The 24,908-nt window shown below is 36.2% G+C and overlaps 2 protein-coding genes across 2 annotated transcripts in view; both read right to left on the bottom strand.

Moving 5' to 3' along the window:
• The window catches only part of LRP1B (LDL receptor related protein 1B), a 1,899,171-nt gene that overhangs the window by 441,123 nt on the left and 1,433,140 nt on the right, over positions 1 to 24,908 (bottom strand). The gene's annotated exons all lie outside the window — the stretch shown is intronic.
• Positions 15,394 to 17,534, bottom strand: LOC134759560 (coordinator of PRMT5 and differentiation stimulator-like). The gene has a single exon (XM_063712640.1). It carries the CDS (start codon positions 16,300 to 16,302, stop codon positions 16,021 to 16,023), a length of 282 nt encoding a protein of 93 aa, XP_063568710.1. The 5' UTR covers positions 16,303 to 17,534; the 3' UTR covers positions 15,394 to 16,020.

Raw genomic sequence — 24,908 nt, forward strand, 5'->3', positions numbered from 1 at the left:
AGACATATTGTCATTTAGGAATTTGTCTGTTCAACTATTCTTTCCAAATACACCCTCCAAAAAACACAAAGAAAAAAATTAAAATAATGAAGGAAAGAAATCAATGGAAAATAATTTATTTTTTAAAATAGGAAAGCATCTTTTATAAAGTTTAATATCATTCTGATGGTACTTAAAAATGCAAAACACTAAAACCAGTGCTCTAATTTTAGACCCTTATCAAAATAAAAAATATTTCATCATAATATAAACAGGAACTTGTGAGAAATAAACTAATGAATCCATAGTTTGTCCAATAACATACTATTTTTGTTCATCTCTATGCTTAATTTAGAAATATATTATAAAATAATTATATCCAATGTTCTTAAGTGCTTTGTGACATCTTTCCCTGATAATCCAATGTCATATTACTGTGTAGTGGCTTTAAACAAGCAGAAAAACATTATAAAAAAAATTCTGGTATCTGGAATGCCCTTTCTTTAAAAAGATTAATCTCTCTGAAACAATAAAATGCAACAATATATTGTTTCACTTCACTATAATTGCCACAGAGAAAAGGCAAACTTTAAAAATAATCACTTTTAGATTTAAACAACCAAATTAAGGCTATTTGATAGGAATTAATAATTTGTATCTTACCTTTAGAGATTAAAGCACTTTAGAATCAAGAACTGGTTAATCATTTCTACTACTATTGTACCAATGAGAATAGCAAGAAAGTTTGTTTATATGTATTATTCCAAGGAAGGTCATGCTATGACATAATTGCACAATGTCGAAATGCAAATGTTTCATTTGGACATTATTTTTATTCATAGAAATTCGGATGAAGTTGTCAAATATTTTTTCCTAATTTGACACCTAAAATAGCATAAAAATGTGGTAACTGAAAAATTCATTCATACTTAATCATTTCAGGAGGAACTCTATTTCAAAGAAAAATAGTTTTAGGGTTCACACTGCAAAGCAGATTTGAATTTATACCTGGTCCAGTATTTTTCTACAACATAGACTCTATGAAAATAAGTAAACAACCATAATATTTGTAACTTCATAACACTGTTATTCCACCAAGTCAATCTTCTGATAAATAATTAAATATGTTCCTAAATTTAAGTCTTAATTATTTTCCCCTTTTTCCATAGCCTATTTCAGTGGCCACTTGGGCCCATTTTCTTTAGCACATTAGAAATGTGTTCATTATTGCAGAGTTTTTGGGGAACTAAACGAAAACATATTTCAATTTCAAGGCCACATATGGCCAAACCTGAGAAAACAACTTTACATGTAGGTTGAATTTACATGATGGCATATTCCCTGAGAAGCAAGAAAATTGTGTATGTCATATGGACAACAGGATCCTAAAACGCATGCTAGATTTTCATAAAGAGTTGTTGTTCTTATGTAACTTCTTAAGTTCTCTAAGAATAATTTAAAAAAAAATTCTGGATAACCTACCAGAAAGCATGACTATCATCCTTACTGCTAATCCGAATTTTAAACATATTTTTTTCCTTAAGTCTTAGAGATTCCCACTTTATATACTCATTCTCAATCTTATTCATCCCAAAATACCACTTCAGTGGAGTAAAAAAAAATTTTTTTTTTCCTGACATGGAGTCTCACTCTGTTGCCCAGGCTAGAGTGCAGTGGCATGATCTTGGCTCACTGCAATCTCTGCCCACCGACCCTCTGAGTTCAAGCGATTCTCCTGCTTCAGCCTCCCAAGTAGCTGGAACTACAGGTGCCTGCCACCACGCCCAGCTAATTTTTTGTATTTTTAATAGAGGCGAGGCTTCACCATCTTGGCCAGGCTGGTCTTGAATTCCTCACCTCGTGATCTACCTGACTTGGACTCCCAAAGTGCTGGAATTATAGGTAATTTTTTTAACATGATCCATTTATTATACACCACACACACACACACACACACACACACACACACAACACAAATAAATTGCCTCCCAAAATGTTGGGGGAGGGCATTAGGAGTCTCCACTTTTGATGAGATGATTGTGAAAATAATTTTAATAACCAGTACTGAAACTCCTCTGTCTTATGTAGTTCACTTATAAGCCAAAGAGTAAGCGATCCATAAAACATACAAGTGAAAATGTCACTTGGCCCAGGATTATGTTTCATTACGATCTTTGCTATTACTTGAATAAAAAGATGAAAAGGAAGATATTTGTATGCCAATCTCATGCTCAGAAATTGTAAAATTCAGTTAAGCATTCTGATGTAATCAAGAAACTAACATTTCCAAGGATTACTTTTAAAAAACAACTCATAGTACATTTTATTTCAAAATCTTGGCTTTAAAATGGGGACTACTTGAAAAAATTTTCCTAAAAAGTTGAATGTACTTGTCAGTCTACAAGTTACCTTATAAGTATCTTGAAAAGAAAGTTGGTTTTGAGGTGCATACGTGAAAACACCAGAAAGAAACTTCCTGTTCTGCCATTAGAGAACTATACTGTGTGAGGAATGAAGTCTCAAATAAAGCTAGCACACATTCTCCCTAAAGTACCAAACTTCCAACTCTTTTCCCTTGCATTAAGACATAACATTTTTTTTAAAGTGCCTTGCTCAAATGCACAGGACAGAACATATTTATTATCATATTCTCAGCAGAAATTTGGCTTCTGAAGTAACTATTGTGTTTAAAATAAGGAGACAGGAAAAAGTTTTCAGAAAATTAGGTGCATTGGCATGCTGTGACCCTACATAACATCTGCTTGCTGCTTGATGAGAGAAAGAACAATGTTGTTGTCCTCACTGTTACCTCCATGCCTGGGACAGAGCAGAAAAGAAATAAATATTGAATAAATGCATGAAAAATGCAGTGCAGAGAATCCACGTAGTTACCAACTAGACAAGGTCCATATATTCAGGTTTTTAGCTATGATAACCTTTGCCTCGATACTACCCTGAGACATCAGGCAATAGAGTTGAACCATTTAAGTTTCATTTACCCTGATATAAAACAGATGTTTACCTAAAGAGCAGTTGATACATGAGTGCACACCTAGGTTTGCTAAGGCTCCAAGCTAGAATGACTGCTAATAATGTTTACTCTTTTCCTATATACCTTGGATAGTATTGTTAGATTTATGTTTAAAATTCTGCTGCTCCTTCAAATAATTTTTCTGCTCTATAGACTACAGTATCTTTGGTCAACTGGAAACATCTGAACACTCCACAACCTTTGTTTGAATATCTTTCAAAATCCATGTGTTCTCTTTTCCCTCCAGTACATAACACTTTTCCTAGTTACACAGATATTTTTATTCTTTTTAGCACATACAATTTAGCTCTAATCTTTTCTCTTTGCCTGACTCTCAGAGCTGAAAGTGATTTCTCCATTCTCTCAGAATATATGCTTTGTTGCTCTGTAAGACATTAATTACATTCTGCCTTATTTTATAGTTATTTATGAACCTGGCTAATTCTCTTCTACTTTATAATAGCAAAAGTTCCTGAAGTCACAAATCATACTGTTCTTTTAGGGGTCTCCTTTATTAGGAAGTAGTGTTTCATAACCAGTAGAAACTCAAAAGGTATTCAATGACCTAAACAATACACATGAAAACTGAAAATTAAAATCAGACTTCTTGTAGCTTAGAATTTTAGAATATTGGCCGGGCGCGGTGGCTCACGCCTGTAATCCCAACACTTTGGGAGGCCCAGGCGGGTGGATCACGAGGTCAGGAAATTGAGACCATCCTGGCTAACACGGTGAAACCCCGTTTCTACGAAAAATACAAAACATTAGCCGACCGTGGTGGCGGGCGCCTGTAGTCCCAGCTACTCGGGAGGCTGAGGTAGGAGAATGGCGTGAAGCCGGGAGGCGGAGCTTGCAGTGAGCCGAGACAGCACCACTGCACTCCAGCCTGGGCGAAAGAGGGAGACATCGTCTCAAAAAGAAAAAAAAAAAAAAATCTGTTTGTTTTTTTTTTCCAGTTTCTAGGGAACACGCACATTCCTTGGCCTCTTCCTCCACCTTCAGGTGCATTACTCACACATCTGTTTTCATCCTTAACATTTTTTTCTCTCTATCTCTAATCTTTCTGCCTCTATCCTATAAGGACTCTGTGATTAAGTTGGGCCCATTAAAATAATCTAGGATATTTTTTTCCATCTCAATATCCTTAAGTTAATTACAGCAGGAAAGTCCCTTTTATCATGTAAGGTAACAAATTCACAGGTTCCAGTTATAGGACCTGGGTATCTTTTGGGAGCCGTCATTTGGCCTAATGCAGTTGTCCCTGGTTTTCAAAGATTTATGTCAGCCCAGTTGCAAAATAAGTATATTCCATACCAAGGTCCTCAAAAGTCTCAAATCATTAATAGCATCAACTCAAGTCCAAAATCTCTTCTAATCTCATAAAGTCAAGAATCTGTAATTTCATCACCTAAAATCAGCTATGTTTAAAATTCTGGGCATGATCTATCCTGGTCCAAAATTCCTGTCCATCTGTGGACCTGTAAAACTAGAAAATAAGTTATCTGTTCCCAAAATACAATGTGGGACAAGTATAGGATGCTAGTTATAGACATTTCTGTTCAAAAATGGAGAAAATGGAAGGATAAAATGAGTCACCAGGCTGGGCTCAGTGGCTCAAGCCTGTAATCCCAGCACTTCGGGAGGCCAAGGCGGGTGGGTCACGAGGTCAGGAGTTGAGACCAGCCTGACAAACATGGTGAAACCCCATCTCTACTAAAAATACAAAAATTAGCTGGGCATGGTGGTGTGCACCTGTAATCCCAGCTACTCAGGAAGCTGAGGCAGGAGAATCGCTTGAACCCGGGAGGCAGAGGTTGCAGTGAGCAGAAATCGCACCATTGCACTCCAGCCTGGGTGACAGAATGAGACTCCATCTAAAAAAAAAATAAAAAACAAACAAAAAAGTCACCAGTTCCAAGCAATTTTGAAATCCAGCAGAGTAAACTCCATTTATTGTTAAAGCTTGGGAAAAATTCTCTGTGGCTCAAATCTCTGCCTTCTCTACCTTTCACTCTTCCCTCTGAATCGTTCTTCCTTTTTCATGGGTTTGCAGATAAATGGTATTACCAACCCATTTCTTGCCTACAGAAATTTGGGAGTCTTACAGCCTTCTTTTATTTCCTCCTCTCTCCTTTTCTTGCAGTCCAAACTGGCAATGTTTCTGCTGTTATAATATTCTCAAAAACCTTGTGAGTCTTCTTGTATGTCCTGGGAATTTGCACCATTAAACAAGAGGCCCCTACACAGGTATTTCCAAGATAATTCCATCCTTATTTTTAGCTTCTGTTGAAATGGAAGATTGGATCCACGAGTCACATGATCACGTCAAACAGCTCTCTATGTGAATGAACACGTTTAGCTCTTCTTTCTTCTGAGGCACTAACAAAAGATTGTCCAACCATTCACTTTCCTAACAGTGAATCTTCTAATTTTAGTGTCATTTGCAATCTGGATAGATTGAGAATTTCCCAAATAATCAAGTCCTGGTTCTTTTTTGCTTAATAGTTCTTCCCTCAATCTATCTTTTTACTTCTGCATTTTATTATAAGCAGAAAGAAGGAAATCAGAACACATCAACATCTTGCTTGGAAATGTCCAAAGTTAAATATCAAATTTCATTGCTTACAACTCCTGCTCTATGTATAATGGCAGAAATAAATTAAGGTATTACAAGCATTGCCTCTATAAAGTACATTTGATTACGTTATATTATTTCAAATTTAATTATATTTATTTCATAGTATTCTTAATGTGCATAATCTCTTTTTTCTAGTTTTCAAGAACATATTCATTTCTCTTTGAGCCCTCATCAGTATTCTTCATGTCCACATTTCTAACGACAGTTTATTTATAATGATTTAAGTATTCTCTGAGATAATAGTTTTTTCTACCATGCTCTTTACTTCTGAGTCCCCATGAGAATAATTTTAACATCTGTATCTATGAACAGTCTATTCAAGGCAATCCAGGCTTTTTCTATTATTGTCCTAAAAGCTCTTCCAGCCTCTACCCAGTACCCAATGTAAAAGCCATTTACAGATTTTTAGGTATCTGTGCAAACAAAAAATAAGATTCTAAGCCCCCAACCAACTGAATGGACCCTCTTCTCAGTCAAGGGGATTCCAAAGAAACTTGAAAAACTAGTTCAGGCCATGACAGAAAGGGAGGGTCCATACATACCTCACTATACCCCTCTCCCTTTTGGACTTTAGACACAAATGACCAGCATTAACATTAAAACAGAGATCCTAAGACTGACAGAACAGACTCTTTGTAGCAATAACATACCACCTCCAACCTGCAACATATTTTACCCCGAAATATATTTCTTTTCTTTTTCTTTTCTTTGAAACAGAGTCTTGCTTTGTCGCCCAGGCTGGAGTACAATGGGGCAACTCTGGCTCACTGCAACCTCTGCCTTCCAGGTTCAAGCGATTCTCCTGCCTCAGCCCCCTGAGAAGCTGGGATTACAGGCGCCCACCACCACGCCTGGCTAATTTTTTGTATTTTTAGTAGAGACGGGGTTTAACCATGTTGGTCAGGCTGGTCTCAAACTCCTGCCCTCAGGTGATCCACCTGCCTTGGCATCCCAAAATGCTGAGATTACAGGCATGAACCACTGCCTGAAATATATTTCTTTGACATATTTTGGAATGGCCCTGCAAACCTCTAATAACATAACTAGCTCTTTCTCCGTTCAGGCCCTCCTAATCTCAAAGACATTTACTGAGAGTCAAGCACCTTTTAAAGGTCTGAATAGGACATATTTGCCATCTATTATCTCTAAGGGTGGCCATCTATGAGACTCCATCTACATAATAAGAACCTTGGTCTCCACAACCCCTTTTCTTAACCCAGACACTCCTTTCTATTGAATCCAGATCTTTAGATAATAATTGAACTCTTTCAACAAATTGCCAATCAGAAATTCTTTGAATCCACCTATGACCTAGGACTCCCCCTATGACCTAGGACTCCCCTGTCTGAGTTGTCTTGCCTTTCCCAACTGATCCAATGTATGTCTCACATGTATTGATTAATGTCTTATGTCTCCCTAAAATGTATAAAACCACGCTGTAACCCAACCACCTTGGGCACGTGTTCTCAGGACCTCCTGAGACTGTGCCTCTGACCGTGGTCACTCATGTTTGGCTCAGGATAAACCTCTTTAACAGAGGTTAAATATTTTTAATAGTTTGACTCTTTTCATAGACATTTGTTACAGCAGCACTTCACTTCCAGGATACAAAATTTCTATTTGTTTCTTGATGCTGTTGTAACAAATTACTTAGTAGTTTTATATAACACAAATCATCTCACAGTTCAAGAGGTTCAGTCTCACAATCAAGATGTCAGCAGAGCTGCTTCCTTCTAGAGACTCTGGGAGAGAATCTGCTCTTTGTATCTTGCAGCTTCTAGAGGCTGATGGTATTATTTGGCTTGTGGCCACTTCATTCTAATCTCTGCTTTTATCATCATATCACCTTTTCTCACTGCCTTTTGACTCATGTGTCTCCTTGTTATAGGAACCTTGTAATATCATTGAGCCCATCCAGATTATCTAATCCAGGACAATTTTCCTTATTTAAAATCATCTGACTGTGACTTGATCATATCTACAAATACCTTTGCAACACTGTTTAGGTTAGTGTTTTATTGAAGAACTGACTAAAGCCTAGTCAAGTTGACATATAAAACTGACCAGCACATTTAGACAGAGTTAATAGTAGAGTGCTAATAAATAAAGTTGCACCCATTTGCCAAACATGCATTTTAAGTTAATTTATGCCAAAAAGAATAAGTGAATAATTCAACTAAAATGTGGCTAAAAATTAAAAATAAACGTTGCCTATATAAAATACATTTGATTAAGTTATGTCATTTCAAATTGAATTATACCTATTTCATACTGTTCTTAATGTGCTGATAGTTACCAAATAGTCTTTAATTACCACATATTTTAATAAAATATTTTAGTCTGGGCAACATAGTGAGATTTTGCCTCTACAAAAATTAAAAAAACAAAAAAAATAGCTGGTTGTGGTGGTGCTCCTGTAGTTCCAGCTACTCAGGAAGCTGAGGAGAAAGAATTGCTTTAGCCCAGGAGTTTGAGGTTGCAGTGCACTATGATTGCACCTCTGCACTCCAGCCTGGGCAACAAAGCAAGACCCTGCGTCTATAAAATAATATAGACAGAGAGATAGATGTGTGTATGTGTGTGTATACACATATGTATGTACATATATTGTAATTGCCTTAAAATATTACTTAAAATTAGGTAAACATGAGGCCGTATTCTGCTCTCATTATCAATTGCTACCTAAATGTTTCAGTGTCTCTGATACAAGTTAGCATTATTGATGTAAAAAAAAAATACAGAGAAGCTGATCTTTTTATGTCAAGCTGTGAAAAATGTCATGAGGAAATTTAGAATTACTACAATAAATTTAAAAGGCTTTTGATAAGAAAACTATATTAAATGTAAAACTAAGTACTTATTTTCACATAAACAATAGCCAGTGTTATTGGAACATACCTGGGGAGGAGTTATTCCAGAGTTCACAAGTATAAAAAATTTTCTTGACCTAGCTAATTTATGTCAGATAAAAGCGTAGGGGTACAATTTGCTTCCTACAGCATGTAATTATATAATAAATATGCTCTGGGTAAAATAAATAAGATAACTGCATATTTCTCTTATTAATACAGGAAAAATACCTTCAATCCATAGGTTTCAAAACCACATGATTTAAAAATAAGAGATATTTCTTGGATAATCCCGCTGTTAAAATCTGACTGTTGATTCATAAATTTAAAGCCAACGCTTTACAATACTTTTTTTTAAAATCACACCATTAATTATTGTTTATTGCTTTCCAACAGATTATCCCATAAGACTGCAAGGCATGCAATCATAAAGGTAAGCATTTTGATAACTTCTCTTCACAACATAAGTTTGCTGCTTTCATTACAAGTTTGACTTTTTGAATTTAAATAGACACTGTCATTTCAGATTAAGAACAGGAGGAGAAATTGAGCCTTATGTATATGAGATTTGGATCCTTGAAAATAATTTTAGCTAATACTATTTAAAAAGTATAGATAGATTTCTGTTTAACATACAGTTCCAGATATCCATCAATAAATGACTTACTCCCTTGTATCACAGGACACTTCTTTTTGCTTATAAAGATTTTAAGATGTGAAAGTTCACAGGAAAAAAATAAATCAAACTATGTACAAATATTTATTGTGTACCTATTATATACCAAATACTATCATAAACAATAGAGATACAGCAAACAACATTTTAACTCTCTAGTTTTTCAAAACATGTTTTTCATATCAAAATATCAGTGTGCCAAAAACAAATGAACAATCATTGCCATTTATTTTTAATAAATAGAAAACAGTCATACAATACTGCCACTTCTTAGGGAAGAAAAGCAGTGTTGTCAATAGAGATTGGCAATGGCATTTATACAAGAGTAGTCTGAGAACCAGGAGGAGAACCAGGATGAAACTCTGTCAGAGGATTGCAAGGAGAAATATGTTTTCAGATGTAGAGAGTAGTCAACAATTTCAACAGAAATGAGGTCATTGTCTTTGTCAACCACAGAGTCATCTGAGTGTTATCAGAGCAATGAGGGAGCTTGTGAAAGATGGCAATGATTTAAAGAGTGAAAAGAGTCAGTGGGTATAGATTACTTGTTCAACCTTGGTGGCAATAGGAAAGGTGGAGAGGACAATGGGATCCTTGAAAGAGAGAAATTTGTTTATAGTTTTATTTTTAGTATGGAGGAGAAATGAGCATTTTTGTAGCTTTAGGAGGAAGCTTACTGAACAGAGAGAGAGAAAAAAAAATACACAACGGTTTCAACAGCATAGGAATAAGGTTTAGATTTGAAAGGACCATTTCTCAACGACTGAAAAAGTGGAAGTAGATGAAAATGGGTATACACAAAGGTAATAGCCAACATTAGGCCAGGGACAGTGGCTCACACCTGTAATTCCAGCACTTTGTGAGGCCAATGTGGGTGGAACACCTGAGGTCAGTGGTTCGAGATCAGCCTAGTCAACATGGTGAAACCCCATCTCTACTAAAAATACAAAAAAAACTAGCTGGCCATGGTGGCAGGCACCTGTAATCCCAGCTACTCGGGAGGCTGAGGCGGGAGAATCGCCAGGACCCAGGAGGCGAAGGTTGCAGTGAGCCTAGATCGTGCTATCGCACTCCAGTCTGGGCGACAAGAGCAAAACTCTGTCTCAAAAACAAACAAACAAACAAACAAACAAAAGCCAACATTAACTGAATACACACACATACATGAGGGAGAATGAGTGGCATTGTTCTATGCACTTGCTATGTTGTGATGGGTAACATTAATCCTGCTCTACAGATGAGGAAACTAGGACATGCAGTGCTTAATAATTTTCAGAGGTTGCACAAATAGTAAAAAGCAGAGCCACAATTTGAACCCAGGGAATCTTATTTTAGAGTCTAGATTCTTAATCACGATACTCCAATGAACCCAATTAATTCTGCAAGTGGAAGGGAGGCAATTTACTGAATACCTCTATTTTTTGCCTATAAGAAACAAAAAAGACATTCATGAAGAATGATGTGGACAGGTATGAAAGGCGTTTTAAGATGATAGTGAAGGAAATTATGGGATTATATATGTAAATCTGTGTGTGTGTATGCTTTTTCCTCTCATAGAATATCTTTCCTTTGGAATAAGAAGCTAATAAAATGTAAGAGTAATTTTAGGAGATATTTGTTAGAAAGATTCATGTTCTTAAATTCCTTGTTTAGCTTGTAGTGTTCATTTCTTATCTATGAGACTTTCAAAATCAGTATAGATTTTAATGCTTTTAAAACCTCAGAACATATTAGCATTAAAGACTGGACGAGGCTTTTTTTCCCCCTTTTAGTAAGCAAATGGATGTATTCTATATATAACTTAATGCCAATTCAACCTACATATTTTCCTCTAAAAATAATTCACTGGTCCCAGCCTTTGAATATTGCATTAGTTTGTTAGGGCAGCCATAACAAAATACCAGTGATGGGGTTGCTTACGCAACAAAAATGTACTTCCTCACAGTTCTGAAGGCTGCAAATCTAAAACCAAGGTGTTGGCAAGTGTGGTTTCTTCTGAGGCTTCAACCTCCCTTTTTTTTGGTGGGGGGAATGGAGTCTCTCTCTGTCGCCCGAGGTGGAGTGCAATGACATAGCCTTGGCTCACTGCAATCTCCGCCTCCCATGTTCAAGCGATTCGCCTGCCTCAGCCTCCCAAGTAGCTGGGATTAGAGGCACCTGCCATCATGCCCTGCTAATTTTCGTGTTTTTGTAGAGAGAGGGTTTCACCATGGTGGCCAGGCTGGTCTTGAACTCCTGACCTCAGTTGATCCACCTGCCTCTGCCTCCCAAAGTGCTGGGACTACAGGCATGAGCCACCACGTCCAGCCAGGCCTCTCTCTTTTGCTTGCAGAGGGCTGCCTTCTTGTGCCCTCACAGGGTTTTCCCTTCGGTCTGTGTTGCCTGTGTCCTAATTTGCTGCTATTATAAGGATACTAGTCATATTAGATTAGAGTCCACCCATTATGACCTCATTTTACCTTAATTACCTTGCTAAAGGCCCTGTTTCCACATACACTCACATGCAGAGGTACTAAGAACTAGAACTTCAATATATCAATTTAGGGGACCATAATTCAGCTCATAACAATTTTTTTTTTTAAAGTCCTTAAGTTTCTGTTCATCTGTCTGGTCAGCGCCAGGTGGAATTATTTCTACAGCAGGTTTTATACTTTCCTCTTCTTAACATCTTTATCATTCTGAAATTTAAATGAACTAATGTTGTACATTAATGAACTAATGATGTACATTTAAATACTAATATTCACTGTTTTTTACTAGTAAGTAGAGAATGAAGTTAAAACATAATTAGTACATTTAGTGTTTTGGGAATCAAGGAAAAACAAATTAAATCAACCCTTCTGTACTGTAACTTCGTCAGAATGTGGCAGCTCGGGTTTCCATTGGCAGCCAGAGCAGTCAGTTTCAACTACCCCTTTATTATGAATTTGGTAAATATATAAGTTAAACATTAAAGAACTGGAGAAACTGGTGCCTGAGTATAAGGGCTAGAATGTGGAATCAAACCCACCAAGATCCCACCTGGGTTTTCTCAGACCCTAAAGCAAGCTTGTCCAACACACAGCCTGTGGGCCACATGCGGCCCAGGATGGCTTTGAATACGACCCAACACAAACTGGTAAACTTTTTATGAGGTTTATTTATTTATTTATTTTATTTTTTATTTAATTAATTAATTTATTTATTTATTTTTGCTCATCAGCTATCGTTAGTGTTAGTAAATTTTATGTGTGGCCTAAGACAGTTCTTCCAATGTGGCCCAGGGAAGCCAAAAGATTGGACACACTATGTCTGATCCAATAATAAAATCATTCTTACACATACACCTCGTTCCAGGGCCCACTTAAGAGTAAGAAACTTTCCAAGGCCCTAGAGAAAGCTTTCCAGACCCCAGACCCTAAAGATTAGACAGAGATTAAATGAAACACTCCTGCTGGTTCCTGCTGAAACAGCTCCATGCACTCCCACACGTAGGCATGGAGCTTTAAATGTATATGTGCCCCGGAGAAAAACTTGTAACTTTGAGTTGGTCTTAAGTTGGCCCATCCTTCTTGCTGGTTGCAGAAATAAGCTCCCTTTTTTTCCCAGTTGGTCTGCATCTCATTATTGGACCTTGAGAAAAAGCAGCTGGATGGACCACATTAGTGTGGGAACAAGAACTGCAATAAACTCTCTCCAGTGGCTACTTCAGACTGAATTAAGATTTATTTTACCTTTACAATGAAATAACTGCTGACTGTCCATTGGACCTGTTTATCTGGCAGGCACGGTGGTAAGCATAGCATTGTCATTCGTTTCATTAATCCTCATTAATTGATGCTATTTTCCGTCTAATTTTAGTAGAGCTTAAGAACATTGCATCATCATGAGTGATGCACTTGGATTCAAATCTAAGTCTCACTATTCCCAAAGCCCATATTTTAACCTTAACAGGCTTACCACATATCTCTAGGTGTCAATAAACATTACGTTTGTGAGGAGTGAGCTAATGTGACCTAGGACTCATCACAAAATGAGTAAGACAAACCTCTAAAAACCTAATTTTGTGATGCCATAGGCAAGAAAAAGCGTGAACATTATTTGTGTATCTTTAAATATGATTTGCACTTTCTGACAGAAAATACTAACAGTACCACAATCATGCAAATTAAACTATTGATTTTGTGGGACTTAAATGGCAGTGCTGTGTGAAATGGTTTGCTGCATTAAATATATTTGTAAAGCTAAGCAATGTGGGGTATAAGTCATGGGAAAATGAAACTCCCTAAAATTAGCTCTGTCAGTATTATTGAACAAAGTTGTTAACACATTCACAATGGGTACCAAAGGAAAGTTTAATTTTACTTACAGCAGATGTTTTCCATGTGACTATGTTTTACTAGTATTATATATAAATTGCATTATTTCATACTTTCCAAATGAAGTGCCGAAGAAACACTGAATCACATATTCCCATAACACTTAGCATATATTAAATACACAGTAAATATTTGCAGAACAAATGAAATAAAGAAAGAGAAAAGAAGGAATAAATAAATAAATGAGCATCATCTATTAATTCATTCACAGCTAAAGTCAAAAGAGTAATAATTTATATTAAGAAATAATACTTTCATATCAGTGAAATGAAACACTCCAATATTGTCAATAAAAAATAAATAAATCTCATTTCTATGTATTTCTAAACCTGATGCAGAGTACTTCTGTTAAAGAGATGAGTGCAAGGAATACTATTACTTATAAAATGATAGCGCTTTTAATATTTATCTTAAATGAGACTAAGCTGACGCTATTCTTGGTAGATACTAAATGAATATTTGGCAAATTGAATTAAATAAGTCAAGAATAAAAATGATAATTTAACAAAAAAAGACAATAGGAGGTAATAATTTCAGATTTCAATGGTATTTTGTGCAAAAATATTATACTACTTGGCAACTAATTGTGATTCTTTCTCCTCTATCATAGGTTTTAAAAATACTACGTTTAAGCAAAGCTCATCTTTTGTTGGGATGATTCAAATCACATTTCTATGTTTACTACCAAGTAAATTATTTTTTCATGGAACTCAACACTAAAGAAAAAAAGGAGTACTTCCCGTGCACTCACCAAGTAAAGTAAACAGTCATATAGATGAGATTCATGTGCTATGCCTAAGAAATGTCATGAACGGGAGAAACAAGAAAGGCATGTGTGGATGTAACTGTATGCCACATTCTGAAGTCTCTTCTATTTTAAGAACATATTTGTCATCTGATGATTTTTATGTAAGATGCATGTTTGTTGTCTTAATATTATTTTCAGAAAATAATAACCTTAAAATATTAACAACTATAAAATAGTTATCTGTTTCATCCTTATGGTTATTTGTCAGAGTTCATTATAATGCGACAGAATGGGCATTTAGGACCATCTACTCTGTGAAGCTTCTTTCATCATCCCAGCTGGAGGAGACTTCACTTTACTATGTGTGCTGTATAATTCTGTCTATACTTGTACTCCACTGGTATCACACTAACTTGTGGTTATTTCTGCTGCTAAGATTTTCTCTCCTACTTTGTACATTCCATGAGATCAAGAATCTCAACTTTCAGAGAGCATATGATTCCTTCCTTTGATGAATATGCACTGATTACTTATTAAGTCCCAGGAACTCTGTGGCCAGGGTCAGACCGCCCCAAAGGCATTTGGAACAACAGTCAACAGAGTGTCCTGGAGACTTGCCTTGGGTTGGGCTTCAGGTATACTGATGAGCAAGGCACAGTTCCTGTGCTAACACAGCAGAGAAGCTATTAGGGCAAAAGAAAAATAACAATATTGTAATAAGGTTAGGTGCAAATCATTTGTGGGAACTGGAAGACACACTTTTCTCTAGCTTGAGAGTATTGTGTGTGTGTGTGTGTGTGTGTGTGTGTGTGCACCTTGTAGGTGAAAGAAAGAGCTAAACTGAACCTGAAGTATATAGAATGTGAACGAAGTGAAATATAAGCAAGGAAACAGTACACTCAATGTTTAACCTGCGATAAGAGACAAAATGGCCCAACCAATACACTGCAATTGTTAAGCAGAGTAGATATGTAATAAATCTGATTTAGAATGTTTACTTCAGATACACATTTCAGAAAACACGAGCCTGATTCTCCCTTATATCTGAATCTGAGTAGCTCATATATGCAAATTACACAGAAAGAAAACCCTTCATTAGAGTACATGTAGAAAACTTAGTCCTTGCTTTACACTTTCTGCAGTTTAAATAAATAAACCTTTTGTCATTAATACCTATTCAGAATGGCAGACTACGCTGATGCAAAAGTAACTGCGGGCTTTGCCATTACTTTCTTTCTTTTTTTTTTTTTTTTTTTGAACCTTAATTTACAAAGAACACACACACATTCCAAGGAGAAGCCCATTAAGAGCAGCAGACTGGGGAGAACAACGGGAGGGTTATTGAACACCGGTCTGTGTATCCCAGATGAGGGATCACTGGGAATGTTTTCTCAGATATGACTTTTCACCTCCAAGACAGGAAAAGAGATCTTGACCTGGAGGCCCACCCACCTACAAGGCAGAAAGCTCCACACACAATCTTTGGCATCGTCAAACTATCCTGTTTCAAAGACCATCTTGGAATAATGGGTTATCAGTTGAGGTGGATGGTGCCACCTGGGGTCATAGATCATGTCTCCTTATGGGGCACAGCTGACCCAAGGTTTGAGATCTTGAGAAATGCTCCCCTGGATGTCGTCAGCATCATACGGATTCCCTTGATCTGCTTTCAACTCCAAGTCCCAGTCTTCATTAAAAAGATTGCCAGGCTGTTCCTTGGGTGGACAGTTTGTCCCTTCTCTCAGCTCCCAGGTATTCCATCAGAGTCCTCCGCATTCACAGCAAATCCTTCCTCTTCAGAATGGGTGCCCTCACCCCGAGCTCGACTGTCATTAGAGACGCTCTGTGCTCCCCGGGCTAGTCGATCCATAGCCTTCTCAGTCTCTCTCTCCTGACAGGAGTGGCCCGCTGTAGCAAAGCCAGCCTCCGGGCTAGGGGGTGCCTTCCACGCGCTAGGCAGCAGCGGGCCCCGAAACAGCTCCGCGGCCCCCTGCGCCTGGGCCCTGGCGGACTGAGGGTCCATGCCCGGCTGCCCGTGGCTTGCCCCCCTGGATGTTGTGGGCCACGTGACGCGCCTTTACTGTCAATGGCAAGGCCCGCAATTACTTTTGCACCAAGCGAATACATACCAATTATCAGTCTAAAATGTTGCTACTTTTCAAATTTTCTCCCTTGCATTCTGAATATATATTTTAATAATACCAATGGGGATAAATCAGAGAGTGAGAAAAAAATTATGGAATCTATAAAACAAGTTATAAGTAAATGTCTCTTGCTACATGAGAGGTATTTAATCAATTACCGAATGTGACTTCTATGTACAAATGCATGGCTCATGCCATCTTGGTGAAAAATTACTTAGAAAATTATGTTTCTTTTTTATTAATTTTGAAATCAATGTTCATCTTCTCATTGAACTCTGTTCTCTAACGCTGGCAGAGAAAGATGGTTAATGTAGATGTCTTTCGAATGGTGACTAAATTAATCTCATTTCTCTGTATTATTTATCAGACTAATAGGTACAACCAACAGGCATTCTCACAGACACTTGCTGTTCCAGACCTAAGCAATCCTGTCACCCTAAGCATGCAGGATACCATCAAATAACCTGCCTTGCCAGTTCATCTTACAATGTCTAGCCCATCCGAATCCCAGTTTTGTGAATATAACAAAAATAGAGAAGTTTTTGCCATTTTCAGATATTCATAGATTACAGATACATTTTGTTCTTAGCTATCATTCTACACATGCACATATACATTTCTATTATTCTGAAGGTTGAAAAGGGATGGGGCAAAAGAAACATTAAAATGTGCTTTATTACATGATACAGACATTCTTGTATTTCTAATGCATACTTATTTACCAACATCCCTTTTTATATTTTTAGTTTTTAGGCTCTGATTGTCTCTATATTGGCATGCTAGCTAAGGTTAATTATAATCTGGCCCCAAGATGCAAGGGGTTGGAGACAGAGAAGTGTTTGGATCTTTGGAAAATCAAATGCTTCTAACAATAGGAATATATTCTGTCATCTTGATTATATCCCTTTCTATTGTCTTTTCATCTCTACCCCCTTACTTTTGCTACTCATACATGCATATTCTATTGTTAAAGCATGCATCCCTTCCGTCATGTAATTAAAAAAAATCTCCTATAGTGTCCATAGCATGTATCAGTCATGTGCAAATATTCAATAAACACTGGGAGATTAGTGGAGGACTCTGGAATCCTAAGTCCTTCTCATTTCCCTAAGGAGAGGGACCCTCTACTTTCTTCATTCACAGTATTTGAAAGTTTGAAGAGAGCAAGTACACCTGTTCTTCAAAATATATGTATGCTATGGTTGTCATTTTACATGCTGGCTACATTCTATTAATTTATAGTTATGAATAGTTTTCAGGAAATGGATCAGTAAAGAGAAATAAAGATAAGGACTCAAAATTGTTTGTGCCAATTTATTGCTAAGTCCTAGGCCTTGTTCCAACCAGCATTTATTAACTTGTTGAGTCTTATCATACTTCTAATATTGCTATTAACATAATCCTTATTTCTAAAAGGGAAAACTGAGGCAAGGAGAAGTTGAACAATTTGCCTAAAGACACAGCTTATAACTGGTGAACAGGAGAAGACAGGCTGGGTTCAATCCAGATAAAGATCCTGAATCTAGAATCTTTGCTTTTAACCAATATTCTATAGTTAAAACTTTCGCATAGAGGTTCATATTCCCTTCCCTGATGAACAGTTCTGTTCAACCAAACAAACAACATCAGTCAAAGAACTGCTTTTACTCTGCAAATGAAGCTTTAAGTCCCCTAAAACCTAATTATATAGCTGACACATAGTGAATTCATAATAAAATCACTTTTTAAAATTACTAAGCGACAACTTCTATTTTTGATTAGAAGAGGTGCAGAAAAGAGTATATCCAATGGATCCTGTCTAGAACCACTTAACATATCTTTTGGGAGATCTTATAGACAAAAATAAAACAAAAGGCAAGCATGTAGTAGGCGGCAAATAAGTAAGTGATAAAGATATTCAGCACACGTGACAAGTTCTGAATAGTTTTAAAAGAGGGAAATCACTGTGGGCTGCAGTGCAAAAAAGACTGAACATCACGGTGTGAAGGGATTTGAACTAAATTTTATAGATGCTCCAAAATATAGACCACTGGGAAGGCCATAAAATCCTTTCCATTCTAGATTAGTTACAGGAGTAAACATGTGGTTAAGAAAGAACATGTTTTTAAGATAAAAAGGATGTGAGTAGGACTAGAGGACAGGGTGGATTTAAGGTAGTAGGGAGACTTGTGGTGAGATGGATTAACTAGTTTGACATCACATAAAATCTGTAGAGGAGGTAAATGCTTTACAATTTGAGATGCAGAAAACATAAATCTGTGTTTTAGGAACTAACTCAATTAAGTGTTGTTCATGATATATAGAAAACTCCAGAAACTCAAGGCAGGGAAAACAAATAGAAGGCTAGCAATCATTCAGTAATAAATGAATGAAAACCTAGCCTATAATGGTGAAGATTGATAAGAAAAGTACTTAGTGGATAAAAGGCTCAGGGGATACAGGAGAAGGGAGAGTGAAAATAAAAATTTAAAATAATCATTATTATAAAACAACAATAATATTGAGGTTGGATCCTGACTGGGAAGAAAAGTAATACTTTTATTAATGAAAATAGGAGGGGTTCCAATTTGATGTGGGAAAATGACTTCAGTATGTAAATTGGGAGTTAACATTAACATATACAATAGGAATGTTTCATACATGGACACTGGTCCATTTGTGATGAGATAAATTAGGAAATTTGGACTTGGTGACATAATAAATAATGAAGGTCTCAGTATAAATCATTATAATGATTGAGCTCTCTAAGAAGGAAAATATGCCCATCGGTAGGAAGGAAGTTTCTGTGAGAACAGCATATGTAGAGTCAGAAACAGGAAATATAGAAGGTAACATTTTACAGTATAGGCAAGTGGTAGGAACAGCATTCAATGACTTATCTTTTGGTCCAGGTTTGGTATTTAAAAAAATGGAATGTGGTCATCACAGAATTAAACGAGGTATGATGTAAGAAACGCAGAATAATGATTACAGGATGCAGGTAAAGAAAAAAGGAGGCTAATTGATATGAAGAGTAGGCCAGATGTGATGTAAACAGATTTTGCTCAAAGAGAAGGAACACTAAGTTCAAGGATGTTGGGTGGAACAGTGACATAGAGTGATGAGATCCAAAGTCATCCAGAAAGATTTCTGAGAGAAGAGAAAAAGCAGAAGGAAGACCATTGGGCTTAAATTGCCCAAGGAAATGGAAAGGAATCATGGGATGTAGTTACAGGAGGGAATGGGTAACACAGGTTTCTCTACGTGTCCCTGACATGTTTTTACATGTCAGTAAAGTACAGGACTATACATTGTAAATTCTACTTTATAAAAATCTTAAAAAGTTAATAAGGTTTAGACAGCTTAAAGTAGTCAATTGAATACGGCAAGAATGACAATCTAAGCCACATACTATGCTATCCTAGGCGTTGCAAATAAGGCTAACTGGGAAAAGATTTGGCATATAATCTCATCTTTAATTATGTTCCTCTTAAAGCTATGTAATTAAAACTCAACTAAGAAAAAAATCTGTAAATGGATTTCTGTCCTGAGAAAATGATATCCACGATTTTTTTTTAGTACAAGTTCTTTTAATATACTCTTGCTCTCTCTCTCTCTCACGATTTTTAACCAGATATCCTGAAAAGCTCACAGTAGTACATTGACTATGTAAATAAAACTTCTTTATTTCTGGTAAACTTTGTTTATTCTTGCACATAAGTCTAAAAACCCAAGGCTTTCATATACCTTTTAGTACGTATATAAAATTGAACTATTTTGCTTTTTCAAACAATAACAGGCAACTTCATTCCTGCAAATTATAATCATCTTTCAAGGGGAACCCTGAATTCACTTGTGTCCTTGCTCATTTCCACAGGTGCTCTACTGTTTTCTTAGAAATTTTGAATTCACCACCCAGCCCCTCAAAGATCTATTTATAATTCACAGCATATTGATTTCATCTGCTCATTTCTTGCCATAAATCTCTCACAAGGAAAGTTATAATATGTACACTGTCTTTTATTACTTCCTATGAAAAATGCTGCTTCTAATCCTACATCACGGATTGTTTTCCCTTAGTTGTCACTTACAACTTACCTCATTCAAGTCAAAACTATTAAAAAAATCAGCCAATTGTTTTTTTTACACAGAAACATGGGGTTATTTAAAGTGGCTTCATAGCAACTAATTATGACACACTTGTGAGAAAAAAAATCAGCATTATTTGAACTACATGTGTAAACACTTATACTCTTGAAGGTAACAGAATCAACCCAATGTCATTAAATCTATTGACCCCTTTATAGTTTTGTTATTTCTTTTCCCCATTAAATAATCCTTTCCCATCTCATTTTCTCTCTTCATGGTCACATATAGATTGATTTATAGCTCATGGATAAACCACATGTGATTATCATAATCTACTATTGGTTTTCAAGAAATATAACAGATAAAACAAAAAAAGAAAATGAGTTTTACAAAGTGGGGCCACAGTTTAATGTATTATTTAGGAGCTTCTGGAAATAGGATAATAACCTATCCACTGCATGGATTGCAGAAGGTACACATTCTTCCTCTCCATATATGTTTGCAGCCCATTTTCAGCTCTTCCCAATCAGTAAGTGAGTCCGTTTCTCTATCCCTTGAATCTGAACTTGGTCATGTGACTTGCCAAGGAGACATGAGCAGCTGCTGTGCAAGCAGAGACTTATAAAATATCTTCACATATTGAGCCAGATCTCATGTGGAACCCTGAGACCATCTCAAGGCATTCTACTGGATAATTACAGACTTGTGGCCTAGTTACTCAGCATATAGTCTGCCAACTGCCAGGCATATGAGAGAGGCCATCTTGATCATCCAGCACCATCTGACCCACCAGCTGGTTACAGAAATTTGAAGAGCTAACACAGATGAGAAGAACTACATAACCAGCCCATAAATAGAAGAATAAATAAGCAGTTGTTTTAAGTCACTGGATTCTGGAATGGTTTATTTTGCAACCAAAGTTAATTGGTATCAACTAATCTTTGAAGTCCTAGACTATGAATTAAAATAAAACACATTTAATTAAATTTAAAATGACATTCAGTACAGTGTTAAAGCAAACTAAATATGGCCTGAGAAGAACTTCACATTTTATATTTGAGTCCCTGTAGACGAATTGCAACCTAATTTAATAGGTAGAGAAGATTAAAAACCTAATTTAGGAGTATGCACCTATAACAATAGCTGAGTCTTGTCCAATCCCAGTGGCCATATTTCAAACATTCATACACTGCTGAGTGTTCAAACTGTGTTCAAATAAGGCAAACACCAACCTGTAACCAGTCCAGCTATTCTGTACCTCACTTCCAATTTCTGATGTCATTTCCCTTTTTTTGTCTATAAATGTTCTTCCACCACATGGCTGCACTGGAGTCTGAATCTGCTGTGATTCTGGAGACTGCCCAATTTGTGAATGGTTCATTGCTCAATTAAACTCCCTTAAAATTAATTTGGGTGAAGTTTTTCTTTTAACAACAGAAACAACTCTGGTCAAGAATTAGGAACCTCAGTATCCCCAGCCTCCCTCACCTATACAGAGCTTACTTGGCAGCGAGCTAATATTGAGATGCTAATTCATATATGAATCACTATCCCCAAGTCCACCCAGCATCTCTATCTTGTGACAGATGTGTCAGTTTTCCAGTTCTCCTTCTGTTCATCCTTCCATGCATTCCTAATCAGCTTCACTAACTATAATAATTCCAGAGCCAACCACAGGTTTCTAGTAAAGTTCAAGTTTTATAACAAAGATTGGCTATAACTCTCTTTCACATGGATATAACTCAGGACTTTCTGATTCTGCAAACAGAAACCTTGTTAGAACTTCTAACATGATGTACTGGAGCAGTCTCCCAAGCCTGAACACCTATGCAGAAAACTTTTCAGCTTTCTGTCTAGTTATGGTTATAATTCTCAATATAAAACTATTCCATCCCAAAATATACATCATTGACATAGGATTATTCTGAGTTGAAAGCAATTGAGAAACAATAGACACAGGAAAAGCTCATTCATCTAAAGAATATCAGAGCATAAATTTCCCTTCATGAAGATGTCCCCCTCTCTCAGACCTGAAAGCAAAACCTTTATCACCAGAGAAGAAAGCACCAAGAAGAATCCACACAAACAAAACCTTACAAAATAACCATTATCTTCCATTAATTTACAGCTTGTATTTATCTTCCCATAACTTACAGCCCGTAGAATCTCCAACCCCTTTCCTTTGTCTAGTAAGGTCTCCACAATTTCTCATGCTTTGTTAAAAGGGCATATAACTCTTCCAGGTCTAACCTCTTCTTCAGGTCTTTACTTCAGGTCTTTACTTTAGGTCTTTACTTTTTTTTTAATGAATGGCTCCTTGTACATGCAAAGATTAACATCAAAGAAAATTCATATGCTTTTTCTCTTATTAACCTTTCTTTTGTCAGTTTAATTCACAGATCTCAGCCACAGAAGCTAAGAGAACAGAGGAAATGATTTTTCTTCCCCTACATCTACCACAGGACATCTTTTCAGATAGACTCAGGAAATTTTGAATTCATGGAAGCCAGACTGAAACTAACTTACAGCTTGCAACAAAATGAAGAGGAGATTTCATATTTTTTTTTCCTTTTCACTAATCATGACTGACTCCAGGTTCTACTCTCCATAATCAATGACCATATAACCCTTGCTCTCCCTTTGGACCATAAAAATTAACCTATGCTTCCCATCTTGCTAACTCCCTATGGACAACTTCATCTTTCATTTTTACCCTTTTCCTATCTTAGTAGCTTCAGTACCTAATAAAACAATGCTCCATTAGACCTTTCCAATAGTTGTAATTATCTAAATAGGTCATCTTAAAATTGATTTAGCTAATAAATGTAGATGACTAAAAGTATCCTTTTCGGTTTTATGAAAACTGAAACTTGAAAAGCTAAAATTCTTACATTTTGAGAATGAATATCTGTATTATATGAACAAATTAAAAATATATGCATTCTAAAAACTGATTTTTTAGCCTTTTTAAGTCAAAAAAAAGAACAATTAACAAAACCAAATGTGTTTTGAAACACTCCTAAACAATAAGCAAATAGCCCTTTTAAAAGAAGAGAGAAAGATATTTCCAGTGAAATATAATTATAACTTAAAAGTGAAATATTGGCAGGGCGCGGTGGCTCACACCTGTAATCCTAGCATTTTGGGAGGCCAAGGCGAATGGATCACCTGAGGTTGGGAGTTCAAGACCAGCCTGACCAACATGGAGAAACCCCATCTCTCCTAAAAATACAAAATTAGTCGGGCGTGGAGCTGCATGCCTATAATCCCAGCTACTTGGAAAGCTGAGGCAGGAGAATCACTTGAACCCGGGAGGCGGAGGTAGTGGTGAGCCGAGCCAAGATCATGCAATCCAGGCTGGATTACAATCCAGCCTGGGCAAAGAGAGCAAAAACTCCACCTCAAAAAAAAAAAAAAAAAGTGAAGTATTGCTACCAGGAGTCTTGAAAAAGCAATCTAAAAATATTATAAAGCTATTATTTACAAGTTTGAATCCTAATCGCAAATGTGGGAATTATATCTCATTGCAATTTGTTGACAGTATCAAGCTGGAGATTAAACAAAAGTCAATGTCTATAAATATAAAGAAAAGAAGGGCAGATAGGAGGCAACTATCATGTCATTCAACATGGTTGCTAATGCAATTAAATTCCAAACATGCATATATATGAGATTTGACCAATTAATTTACTAATGGTATCTGTTAATATTGAAAAGTGATTATTTTGAAAGTTATTTATGTATACTTCATTAACTGTTTTAGATGTATAGAATAGTAGAGAGAATATGACTTGAGAAACCTTACCATTTTGCTATAAATGCTTCATATTTTTAAGAGCAAACTTATTATAGCTATTGTTGAAAGTATATAGTTCTCTCAATACCATTTCTCTTTCTTTTTTCTTTTATCTCTCCAGAGAAAGCAAGATGTTGATGGTGTATGATTTTTAATGTGCTTAATTTTTAAATTTTGAACTAATTTTAGGCTTACAGAAAAGTTTCAAAAATTAGTACAGGGAGTTGCCTTGTTTGTAATGAAAACGTCTCACATAATGATTATATAATTATCAAAAAAATTGCTAAAATTTGAAAATATTACTATGTTATTTCAAAAACAATATGTTGTATTGTTTACATAGTTTTCAATATCACATCAACCATAGTATCATTTGAGAATATTTTTATTGTGTTGTATTATTTGTTTTAATCAAATTGTGTTTAAAATAACTACGTAAATAGATGTAGCACTAGTTCTTTTTTTTAAGTACTGCACAATGAACCATTATTCTCTCTAAAAGTGTGAATTGCTAGGCGAAAGTATATGAACCATTTCAAAATTTCAAAATATTACAAATAGCTCTTCAGAGTAGTTGTACAAAATTGTAATTCTCATCAATTGTGTGTGAAAGTCTGGTTT

Source organism: Pongo abelii, chromosome 11, assembly GCF_028885655.2.
Source record: "Pongo abelii isolate AG06213 chromosome 11, NHGRI_mPonAbe1-v2.0_pri, whole genome shotgun sequence".
NCBI lineage: Eukaryota > Metazoa > Chordata > Mammalia > Primates > Hominidae > Pongo > Pongo abelii.